This window comes from Anser anser (assembly GCF_964211835.1).
Source record: "Anser anser genome assembly, chromosome: 26".
Taxonomy (NCBI): Eukaryota; Metazoa; Chordata; class Aves; order Anseriformes; family Anatidae; genus Anser; species Anser anser.
In genome coordinates, this window is record NC_139747.1 from 2646513 (window position 1) to 2659136 (window position 12624).

At 45.1% G+C, this 12624-nt stretch overlaps 1 protein-coding gene across 2 annotated transcripts in view; it reads right to left on the bottom strand.

Annotated features, from left to right (window-relative positions):
* LOXL2 (lysyl oxidase like 2) overlaps positions 1-12624 on the bottom strand; it is a 53600-nt gene that overhangs the window by 33947 nt on the left and 7029 nt on the right. For both annotated transcript variants that reach the window (XM_083811633.1, XM_083811632.1), the window contains exons 3-4: positions 5208-5647; positions 2561-2736 (exon numbers count right to left, since the gene is read on the bottom strand). In XM_083811633.1, coding sequence (XP_083667759.1) covers positions 2561-2736; positions 5208-5568 — 537 coding nt within the window. In that variant the 5' untranslated portion in view covers positions 5569-5647. The remainder of the gene's footprint in view (positions 1-2560; positions 2737-5207; positions 5648-12624) is intronic.

A 12624-nucleotide genomic window follows, 5' to 3' on the forward strand; every position in this document is an offset into this window, starting at 1 on the left:
CCTGAGCACAGCGTCCCTGCTCTGTAAAAAATTCCTCAATGCCCTCAACCTCATTCCAACGGGGAGACATCAGTGGGACAGCCTGAAAACTCAGCAGCTAACAAAACGATGATGTTTCCTCTGGTGAATGCAAGGTATGACGTGCAGAATTCCCATGCACGTTAGACAGGGCAGAGACGTTGGATGTGCATTCACACAAGGCTTTTGACCTCCCCGTTTTGGAGTTTATGACCCTATGAGTAACCCTTCTCATCAGCTCTGACTCAAACTATGGCACGCCAGCTGCCAATGAGATAAAGCAAAGATTAAGAAGAGAAGGAGAGCTGAAAGAGCAGGGGGAGAGGAGTTGAAACATTTGACAGCTAGCCGCGACTGAAGCGTACTTCCACAGTGGCATTTAAAAAATTTACAGCACATCACCTTTAGCCTTGCTCCTGCTGCATTAAAGCAGAAAAAGAACCCTTCAGTTCACAGGGACTTGTAAGGGATATAAGAAAAACCAGCCTGGTTTTACAAAGTAGAAATAACAGCGTGGTCCCGAGTTGTTCAGAAGACTCGAGCAGCGATGTGCAAGGGAGAAGTGGGCACACAAATTGTTCTGGATTCTTGAATTTATCCTTTCGACAGACATCAGGCTACAGAAAATAAATGCGGTTGGTTACAGACTCCTCTAAATTCACAGCACACAGAAGTTACTGCCCCTCGGGCCTCTGGAAGGCCAGATGAGGGACGATCAGGCTCATCTCAGAGGCTGCGGATTGCCAGGAGACGTCAAACACAAGCTGCAGCAGCAGGTTAACAGCAGCATTAGGAACCCAGCACGCAGAGCTAGGGGTGAGAAAATACACCACTATTCCCTGCCACCGGTACAAGGTCGCAGGGACAGCCAGGCTGACAGCTCTCAGCTTCATACAGGAGCTTAAAACCAAAGCTTTTCCTTTATTTTTTTCCACTCACACCAGTTCAGCGCCTGTAGTCACCAGTGCTGCTATTTGTCATCATGGTGAATGCCTTCATCCATACCTAGACCCCAAGAGCTGCCAGGACATGGGGAATATGACTTATCCCACATCTATTTTTCCTCAGCAATCCTGCTGGTGACCCCATCTTCCACCGCAAGAACTGCTTCACTCTCATGATTCATTCTACTTATCATACGTGAAGCCCAAACACCCACGCAGCATCAGCTCAAGCTCGCCCTCCATTACCCCAGCGTGCTCTACTCGTTAGCCAAACGGCAGCGCTTAGCTAATGGAAAAGCAGAGCCCTCCAAAGCTTTCATGATTAATACCTGAAGCATCTCGGAGTGATGCGACCTCCGTCTAGACTAAAGCATCTTTTCTTCCAGGCCTCCGTTTTTGAGGATTTGCTGTGGCTTTGGGGAAGCGGGCGTCTGCCAAAGCCATCGCTGATGTTCCATGATCTCGCCCCGTTCCCTGAGCAACAGCTGTGCCATCGGCTGAGGCAATTTGGGATCCCTTTGGAAGGCCTCCTCTCCCTCCTTAGCCAAGAAAAGCCAGGTCAAGGCACAAAGAGAATTCCCCTTCTCATATCCTGCATCTGCCCCCCGCGTGGGAGCCTCGCATCAGTGCTGAATGCTGCCCGCTCTCTCACTCAGGGGCTGTGAAGGAACTGCTAGAACAATTTTGTTTTAAAGCGATAAAGAATGCTGTACCCTTTGTTTCAGATCACGAACAGAGCCAAGATTCAGCCATGGAAACCACGCTGTGGTATGTGATACACCCTGGGTTCCCTGTCTGCTTAAAATAAGGTTCGACTGTGGTTACTGAAGAGTTTATTTCGATGTATTTTAACCAAGGGCAACCAGGGAATCTGCATGATGAAGCACCGTAGCATCCGAAACAAGGGAGATGTTAGCTGAGTGGCCACAAATATTTTCCAACCTGAAATTCTGAAGCAGCATGCATTTTTTTTCCTTTGAAGAGCTCAGCCCAGCTTCTTCTCGGACCAGCATTCCCTCCTGGATTACTCCCCCCTAGATCTTTATTCTGTAGAAATCTAACAATCCTGGTTCAACTGCGTTTCAGCAAATTTGCTTCTGCCATTTCCCCAGGAGTCTCAATCTCGGCTCAGCAGACTAATCCAGTCACAACCCAGAACCTTTCCCCTAGTGACCAGCCCACGTTTTCCTCTGCTCACTTTCATTTCATCACTTCTAGTGCTGACTCCCCATTCCCACAAATGTTTCCATAGAATTATCACGCTCGTGTCATCGTTGCTTAGCTAAACACTCCAAAAATCTTTTCATATCTTTCCTTGTAAATCCATCCATTCCATTAAACGACTGCAAAATAGGAGGAATAATATAGTTTCTTCTTACTTAATATGCTATTAAAAAATCCTTTTAAATTCTTCTTAAACATCTAACACTTTGAACAGCTGAAATTCAGATTTAAAAGTTGCATCTGAAGCCAGCACCTAGAAGTACTACGAAAAGCGTGCTTTAACCATGGGACACGGCTGGGATAACCTACAACGTATAGGTCCCTGTCCACAGAAGCCCCCCGATCAGCAGCTAGGAATTTTGAAGTACATTTACCTCTATTTGGTTAAGCAGCGAGTTGTCAAACTTGAAGCCAGGGATTCTCTTTTCGCTGCACACCACTCCCACGTCCTCGGTGTGTTTGCAGTCGGTTACTCCCCAGCCATTTGACGTGCACGCTGCCAGGGTGGTCTCCTTGCCGCTACAGTGGACGTTGTCCATCCAAATTTTCCCTGAAGGGAAAAAAAAAACAGAACTGAGACTCAGAAAGAGGGTAAATTGCTCTTAATATATCAGGGGAAGAGATTACTGCTAAAAATAACCTTGAATAAAAACGCTAAGGAACATCAAAAATGGAAACATTTCCTACCCATTGCTTTCCCTTATCTACATTGTATTAAAAAAGAAAAATAATCCCTCAATATAATATGATAAATAAATATAACCCTATATTTAAGGCTATATGCTTGAAAGATGCAAGTGGAGCCTTGACCATGGAGGCTCTGGACCTCCACAGTCCACCAGCAACCAGTGTGGCCAAAGGATTGCTAGCCAGGGACGTCCCATCCAGAAGCTCCTCGTGCCACCACTGCTTGCTGTTGTGTTAGCATGTGAAGGATCACCAGCCTGAAGGACGTCACTGCTGCAAACTTCTTCGTGGTGAAAACTGACCTCTTCTGATGACAGCCACTTTGGAGCACGCGGTGTCATCGGGTCCCCTCGGTCTGCCTGATTAGATCCTGCCCTCTAATCACACTCACTAAATCATCCTTTTGTATTTAAGGCTTCTCTGTACATCATTTCTTGTTTGTTAAATCGTCATTAAATGTCTTCTATGAGAGAGCTCCAAGTTTTGATTAAATGCCCCTACTTTTTAAAGACCTTTTTTTTTTTGCAAGTGACTTAACAAGCCACTGCTGATTGGAACCTCCTGTTATTTGGGTGCTCTTTGAAAACTCAATGCCTGATCCAGTTTCCAGACTATCATTACCACTTCTCCTACAAAAAAAAGTGTGCACGTATGTATATTATATTAAAACAAATTAGATCCTTTAGAGCTGACTGACAAGCAGACAAAAAACCAATAGGTGTCACTCCAAGAACTTTAGGTCATATTTTCTAAGGAGCAGCTGTGAGCAGAGAACCAAGAGCATCTCTGGGATTCACCTTTACGATGTGCTTGCTTTTCCTTTGGAAATGTGCTGGTACATGCTGCTCCCCTGCTATTTGTCCCCTAAATTGCAAGGAGCAACAGCCAACAAGAAACTCCCCTATTTTATGGTCCCCAAGGCTTTGTCTGTCTGTCTCAAATGCATCCTTTGAGTAGAAAGGACTGCCTGACCTCCAGAGCCAGGAGGAGATTCTGTAGGAGCAGTCAGAGCCGTTTCCCTTGGCTGTCCCAGCTGCTTTCCAGCAGCCCTAAGACATTCAGGCGGTTAATCACCAAGCAGATGGTGGATCTGCCACGATCCCCCCTGCACGGGCTCCCTGCATCAGGATTGAACCCGCACGCAGAGGATGCTCACTCCCATCAAGTCACGTGGCGACAAATTTCTGGTTTGTTTTCAAATGTCATGGCCTCTTTCTCTCTCGAAAATCTCCTACTCTACCCCAAGAGCCAAAATCCACAGCCTGGGACAACATTCAAGGTTTCGCGTTTCAGTCAAGTCAACGTTGAAGCCTGCTGGCTCTTTAATGGGCAATTTTATAGGTGTGAGCACTAACGAGTGGTGCTAAGTAACAGACATACAGCACGTTTATCCCTGCTGCAGTGGAAATAATCTGTCTGTGGGTTACATTAACAGTGTGCCAAGCTTTCATATTTTGAGAAAAAAAATCGCCATAGGCCAACATTTAACTAACAGCACAGTAAAAGACAATTAAACAAGTCTGTGGAGTTGTGTAGTGTCACAGGGCTTTTCTACTTCAAGCATTATTATTAAATTTTTTTTTCCTGTTTATAACATGGAAGCATTCAATTTTTTGAGTCTTTGTTCAGCACATATTTGGGAATGAGATGCAGTAAGGTGTAATGTGCAATTGTCCTCGCGACCATCGCATATAGCTTTAAAGAGCAAGAAAGGAAGGATGTGCAGTTTGGGTTGGGGGTGAATAGCTCTGACCCTCCAGGACCAACCTGAGCATCCCAACGGGCTGTTACAAATGCAGTCCTATATAGGACATGAAGCGTGCACACTACTTTGGGGTTTTATAAGCCGGTCTGCATCGCCGAATATGGTGCATGCCTCTACAGGGGATAAAGGGAGAAAAAAAAATGGATAGCATTGCATAGGCAATCTATTTAGAACCCAAACAGTTCAAAAGAAAGAAAGAAAAAAAAAAGAACAGGAGGAAGGAGTGCTTAGAGGCCCTGTTTGACTCACTGCAAAGCAATGGAAGTGTGAACGGGGAAGTGGACCATCTGTAAATTACATTTGTGGGCGCACTTTCCCTTTTGACTCGCCATACTGGCTGCTGGAGAGCCTCCTACCCCCTTTCCTTAGCTTGTTTCAATCAAAATAAGCAAACACCTATTATTTAAACTGTTTAATCTAATGAGGCACCGATTTGCAGAGGCGTTGCTTCACCAGGAAGCGATTCTCGTTACGTTTGTAGGGAACATCACTACATCTTGAATTCGGTCATCAGGTCAAAGAGTTTTTGGGGTTGGAGAGACACCACTATTGCTCCAGAGTTACCTTACCTTCTCCTTTCCCGTATTTTGAGCTCGGTAGCCAAGACACAGCCTCCACGTAGCCCAGCTCCCTGCAGATCACATGCGCAGCATGGATGGAGAAGTCATCGTCGCACACCGTGCCCCACTCGCCGCTGTAAAACACCTCCACTCGGCCTTCGTTGTGTTTCCTCTTCTGCCCCGCCAGCCGCAGCTGGATTTTGGGGACGTTTGCTGGCCTTTGGGGGGGCTGGTAGACTTGGGGGGGTGGCTCGGGGTAACCGGGGAGGTAGGGCCAGTATTCGTACTGGGCAAGGCCCAGCGGGCTCAGGGAGATGAAGAACAGCATGAAGAAACAGTGGTTACGGTTAAAACCCAGGAATCTTTCCATTTTCAGTGCTCACAGTTCTCAGAGCCAAATCCTCTGCTAGCAGCTGCCGATCAGTGCAGGTAGGTGCTGTGTGGCTGTCCTAAAAAGAAAGGAAAGTTTGAGTAAGGCTCGGGAATGATGCTGGGCTTTATACCTCCTGCTTCAGCAGGGGATAAACCTATGGGAGAGACCACGTCCAGTGCTGCCTGTAAAAAACAAAGTCAGGTAAATTATTTCTCGTGGGGTGGGAGAAGAAAATTAAAAGTAACCCACGAAAAGCATTTGCAAATTCAGGTTAAATCGCCAAATCATTTTGGCTGGAAAATATTTTTTCCAAAGCAAAATTCTACAGGTCACAAATGCTAGAAATAGGATTTTCCTATTCCTCTGCAAATCCAGTAGTTCAGTACTTCTAGCAAGTTATGGCCAACTTGGTGCAAATCAGACCAGGACGGAACTGAACCATTTTTTCCCCCATACCACCTTTAAATAAAAGAAACTCAAACCATCACTTAAACAATGGAAAACTAGAAGGGTAATGAAATGTAATATAACGTGGTCAGAAGTGAGGTATTTATACTGAAATCTGTTTTCCTAATACAATGACAGAAGATTTATTTCTGCTGCCATACCTCCAGTTCCCTCTGCAGAGGATCAGCACTGTAGGCAGACACTTTGCAAAAGCAATCTCACCTAGCCTCGACTGACAGCCTGGTGTTAATGATCTCCAGTTTTTGGTTGCTAAGCCTGGATTGGGTCCCACAACCGCTAAATCCTTACATAAGCTAGCCACGGTATGAACTAGCAATTTTATTTTTTTTTTGACTCATTGGAAGAATTTCATCCGGATACTATGCAAAGTTTAAAGGCTGGTGATTTTTCTGCCCGCTTCCCACTCATGTACTCCCCACCCAGCACACGGCGCGGTCGAGTAGCGCACATGGAGGTTGATGGTTGAATAGTTTCCAAATGAAGCAATGCCAGAGAGCAGTGGGAAAAAGCTCCCCAGCCCTTTAAAGCTCCATTATTTCCTGGCAGACACCAAAGGGGAGGGAGAGGGGGAAAAGACTGGGCTCCAAAACCAGATGTCAAGAAGCAAAAATCCTTCAGTGTTTTTGCCGGGTCTCAACTATCCCAGAAAAGCGTTCAGAAAATCACACGTGCATGAAGACACAACAAAACTCACTAAGCAGCCTTTCAAGCTAGAGAGGAGTATCAGCAACAGCAGAGAACCAGCCTGAAACTCAGGACACCTCGGTTCAAATCTCAGCTCCAGCACGAGCCTGCTGTGAGACCTCAGGCAGGGCACTTCCAGAGCTGTGCCTCAGTTTCCCCTGGTCTTACACAGGGCTGGCAATAGTCAGCTTCCTCCTGATGTGCTCTGAGACCAGACTGAGACCTGTACATTTTCACCAGGCATTCCAAGAAATACTGGCATGGAGACAAGGTATTTTTCCAATTTTTGCAGGTCGGGAGGGTAAGGCTGAGAGAGGAATAAAATGAATTCCTGCCCCACATCGGAGCTAAAGGGGCAGAGAGGAAGAAAACACAACCGCTTTCACAAGGCTGCTCCCCTCCAGCTGCAAACAAAGGGGATTTCCCAAAGCAAATGCAGTCACAGGGCAGGAGATATATTCTGTAAAAATAAAAGGCTCCCAAGTCCAGGCACATTAGTACTTGTCAGACACGCCTGACTTCAATACCTTCTAGTATGGATTTCAAAAGAAACCTCTTACAACATTTTCCAAGGATACAAGATGGTTTTCAGCCCAGAGGATAAACACATGGGCACAGCAATTGTTGGGAACAGTATAAAAATAATAATCAAGAAACCCCCTTAGATCATAACGCAGAAGAATAACATGTTAGTTATAAGTAGAAATACTTAAGATGGGGATAGCATTGAGCCCAGCAGAGCTGCAAGCCTGATGGTCTTCAGAAAATCTGATTTTTGCTCCTAATCTTCTTTAAACATCTGTTTTGACATACTTCATTTTACATAGCTGTTGTTTCTTGCTACTGCATAAATTGGATTTAAGAAGCCTCAGCAAATACTGATCAAAAACTAAGTCGGTCTGAAGTGTCTCTGCATATTGCTGGGACCTCGTGAAGCATCTGCACGGTCTTTGCGCAGCAGGCAGCCACACGAAGGATATTTAAGAAGGCAAAGGCAAATAAGTGGTGGTGTGTAGCCTTACAGTCACGTCCTGAAGGAAGCTCTCAAGAGATAATGACGATGACGTGCCTTAACAGAAGACGCCAAATTCCCCTCTAGCTTACGGTTTATGGTGCTCCAGAAAGCTCAATAATAACCCAAATAGGAACATTTTGCAGGAGAAAAGGACCAACAAACGATGTGTAGCCAGCAGGTCAGCTTGTTTCGCTTTGTCCCTCTTCGTGCCAAGGCAAACACTGACCAGCGGTCAGCTCCGTGCTCCGGCTAATAGGGGTCTTTCGTGATCAGAGGCCAGGGAATAGCCAAAAGCTCTGCAACTCCAGTTTCCAGGACTGCTTCCCATTCAAACCAAAGCTCCCGGGTCGTTTTGCTGAAGGACTTCAGCCAAAAGACACAACAATTTGGGGAAACCATTCAAGAGGCAGGATGTAATAGCTACCAGCTGAGAGCGGCGCTCCCCGAAGCGTTAATTAATAAAGCAGACAGACCGCTGCGCGATGCCAGAGCCTTTTAAAAACGTCACAGCGCTGGGAGACCTCGCAGCCCCCGAGCAGCTTGGCGGGGCTGGGATGGCACAAGAGACTTCCAGATTATTTTAACGGGTACCAAGATCACCCAGGGAGGTACCAACTCGAATCATAGCAAACCCTGCAGGTGTAATTTTCAAGTCTTGGTGGATCAGCACCCCAGGAGCACTAAGATGCCAAAACACAGGCTAATTTGCTTTTGTCCCCCCGAAGCTTAGAGGCTTTCAGAGTCATGCAAGACTATGAAGAAACCATTAACCATCGAACTTGAGAAAGCCTGGGGAGGAAGGATAAGGTTGCCTGAGAGCCCCCCGCTCCACAGAGGGGAGTCTGACTACCAAAATGTATTTTAACGAGCCCGTGTGAATGCAATCCTGAACCTTCGCCAAGAAAAACGACTCAGGGCACACACGTTTTGTGCTCAGGTCGTACAGCTTTGTGTCCCATCATCATCAGGATACTTCGAGGAGCAGTTGAGGCTCCTAGAGGGCCCAGGAGGAGGTATTGGGAAAAAAAAAAAAAAATCAGAAATCTCCCTTTTAGTCCCATTAAATCTGTGGAGGTGAATCTCGGAGGGATTCTCCATTAAGCCCAGCACAGCAGCAACTCCACACGCTTCGGGAGACAACCCTGCAGTGTGTACGAGCAACCACAGCCTGCTTTTCCTTCAGGTCATATTACCGTCCGCTTCAAAACAGTCACACATTCAAACACTAAAAGACAAAGCTTTCACAGTGTTTGCATCACCCCAGAAATAAAACCGTGCATACCCAGCGGTCTTGTTTATTGAGGTGCTTAAGAGAAACTATTCAGACTAAGTCACGATGTCAGGAAAAGCTGAGTCCCGTGGAGGTTGAGCACAGGAATATTTCAGTATTTCCACAAGAAACCTTTCTGCTTCCCACCGAGACAACAACAAGGATTATGGAGAGGAGATGTTTGGGCATCTTCTGGCGGAGGCATCCGCTCATCCCATCCATCAGGGCGAGATGTCCGTGCAGCTTTCATCAGGAGACAAGACAAGCAGTAACAACTGTTCTAGAGAATTGATAAAGCAATATTTGGCAGCACAGAGGATTTTACAACGCTTCTTTCACCACTCTTCAACGAGAACATTGATGACACAGTGACAGACTCAAGTAAGAGCATTTGAGGATACAAACATGGACAGCATTAAATAGGAGCCAACTGCACACATTTATCATAGCATCATAAGCCAGAACAACAAAATTTAATAAGTATTTAGATAAACATGCTCATCTGCTACGACCAAGATCTGGACACATTTTCTCAGCAAGTCTCGAAGGGAGCCGCACATGCAGAACTACCCAAGAACTAACCAAGGCTTAGATCTGCAAGATGTTTGCTCTGTGCTGGCTATTCCCTCTACTTTAGGGCTCTTTCCTCCCCTCAAATCCTCTCTTTAATAGCCTCCAGACTTAGTAATGATGTAATCCTAAAAGCATATATTTTGGTCTCCCCATTCAAAAGAATCCAAGACGGAGCATTAAAAACTTTTTCGAATAAAGTCAGTGGAAAAGCCAGGAAAATACTCCAGGTCTCCTGGCTCCCCATCCTGTACTTCAGGCCATAAGATGATTCTCCATCACTGTGTTAACTTGCAATTTAAGGCTTTAAGGCATGCTCCTGCAAGCTGCTGACTCAACCCTTTTCAGGGCTCCAGTCTTAAAAGGAACAGATTGACACACAGGGAAGCGTGCAGCAATTTCATTTCAAAATGTTGAGCTTTTACGTCTTCAGAGAATCCACCAGGTGAAACTAATAGGCTATTCATCTCCCCAAATCAAAAGCCTGTCCAAGCAGCACGAATCCCTTTTTAATTTCACCAAATCATCAAAACAATAGATCAGCTTGGACAGAGCCAGAAACACCAGCTTTCCTGCTCCCCTCCTTCTCCAGACAACAAAAGGAAAGTCTCAAGTGGTTGGTTCACAACCGTAGATCCAGCAATGCTCCGTTAAGTTACCTTAAGACAGCAAATTTCACATTAACGCACACTGGCCAAGTGCAACCAGGAGCAAATCCAACAGTCACTTACACCAGGGAAGCTAACAAATGCAACCTGCTTCTTCCAGCCTGGTGGGATGCTGCTGGGAAAGAGAGAAAGTCCCAGTATGCCCTGTGGGAGCAGAGGTAAAGCTGACACGATTCAAACCCATAGACTTGCTTGCCATCACTTGCTTTTGAGGCTAGACACAAAAAAGAAGTCCTGAAATACAAACACAAGTTACGAGAATAGGACAGAAAAGGCATTTTGCTTCTGTTTTCATTTGAAAGACTGCTACAGGTCTAACTTAAAAAATAATAAAAAATTAGTGTTTGCCTAGCCCCCTGCATCATCATTTGGTTGGATCCATGAGATCCAAACCTTTAGAAATATGCTGATCTCCAGAGTTGCGTGGACACAACAATTGCAGGGCCAAACACCCGATTCCATGCTCAGCATGTTTCACACAAGGGCTCAGCTGAATGCATCCCACAGCTTTCAAATCCAGGCTGCAAGCTCTTCTCAGATCTGTTCCTTCAACTGAAGCAATCCACATTTGCTTTGTTTTAGCCCCTTGACACATTCATTTACCTCAGAAGGAAAAAAACAAACAAACAAACAAAAAACCTTGCCCAGGGATCTGATGGACACATGCAGCATCTTCTCTCCATGCCACAGCTGCAATTCAAACACACTTCATTTTGGGAAAAAGTCTTTATTTTCCTTATCTCTTCCCTTTGCCTGGTGTCGAAGAATGAAGATGAACAGAGATGTGAATCATGACAACCCTCAGGCTCCTGGCCAGCACCAGCTGGCTGTTCCACAGACCTTGTGCTCTACTCTTAATAGGAAACAGAACTTATTCCCAAAGACACTTCCAAGACAGTTAAATAAAGCGATTTTTTTTAAAAAACAAACAGCATAAGTTCTTTAATTCACAGCTAGTGGATGCTGTTATCACGAACAAGTGATCTGATCTCACTCAGCAAAAGCAGCAGCGGCAAAAATAGCTACAGGATTCAACTCTTTTCGTTAAGAGTACGTGATTAGTACATGAATAAAAACTTTACAAAAAGGTACTGCATTAAAATACACAGCTGACACACATTCACAGAGCCAGAACACACATGTGCAGTCCCTAAGGCTGAAGAGCATTAGCAAATCCTCTGAAAATGAGGTTCCCCTCACACCCCTGTGTAATGCTGTCTTAATTAATAGAGCCTAACCCGTCACCACTGCAGACACAGAACAGGTTGAGTTTAGACCATCGTGTTATCTGTCTGCATTCCAACTTTCTTATGCCTTGAATAACAAATTTCCATCAACATTACTACAGATTAGGAGTGGGATCTTTCTCACTGTATTTGCAGACATTCATAGTAAACAAGTACCTGCACACACGCTCCAAGAGCATTCCCCAGAGAGGGCTTTGCAAGCCCAACTGACCGGTGATGTGCTGAACTCTTCCTTCCACTGAAGTTGCCATCTCTAAGAAAGGACATCACTGTGTTTTTAAACAGCACCAAAGATGTTAAGGCCAGGTTGGATGGGGCTTTGAGCAACCTGGTCGAGTGGAAGCTGTCCCTGCCCGTGGGAATTAGATGATCTTTAAGGTCCCTTCCAACCCAAACCATTCTGTGAGTCTATGTTATGAAACAATCCAGGAGGAGAAAAGATAAAAGGTTACAAAGAACACAAAAAAAAGCAAGAAACAGAAAAAAAAAAACAGAAGGAAAGTTAGTGGTACAGTAAGGTGAAGACAATAATCTTGGGAGTCAACCTATTGAAAAAACAGGAGAGAAAATATATAAATATATATAAAAATAGGAGAGAAAAAATAACGACAGAACATTACTAAGCGTGAATTTTGGGGTCCATCAAATATTAGCTCATGCTAATATTTCATGTTTTCTAACTGCTCTTTACCTTCCAACCAAGGAAATTCCACCACTGTGGGTGGCTCAATACAGATGAAATGAAACTGGCAGGTAGGAACCCTAAAGCCAATTAATTTCAGCCGTTATTCAGTACAAATCTGAAAGCAATGCTGTCATTATGAGCCGATTATAGACCTGCTAACCGGTATTCCTGCTATTGCTCCCAGATAGCTTAACCAGGATCTTTGTGTATAGTCTTCTAGACTGTATAGGACCTTAGATCTTTTTTTTACCCACACACAGTAACACTTTTTTTTAATTAGACAACGAAAAATTAATTGAAAAGAAGGCAGAGTTATCTGTGTGCATGCTGAAGAATCAGAACTCAGCCAACCCCAGCCGTGTTCATTGCAGACAGGAACAGTCCCACGCTTCCGTGCTGCAACTTCTCAGGTGAATACCACTGCGTATCCTGCAGGCACATCCTGA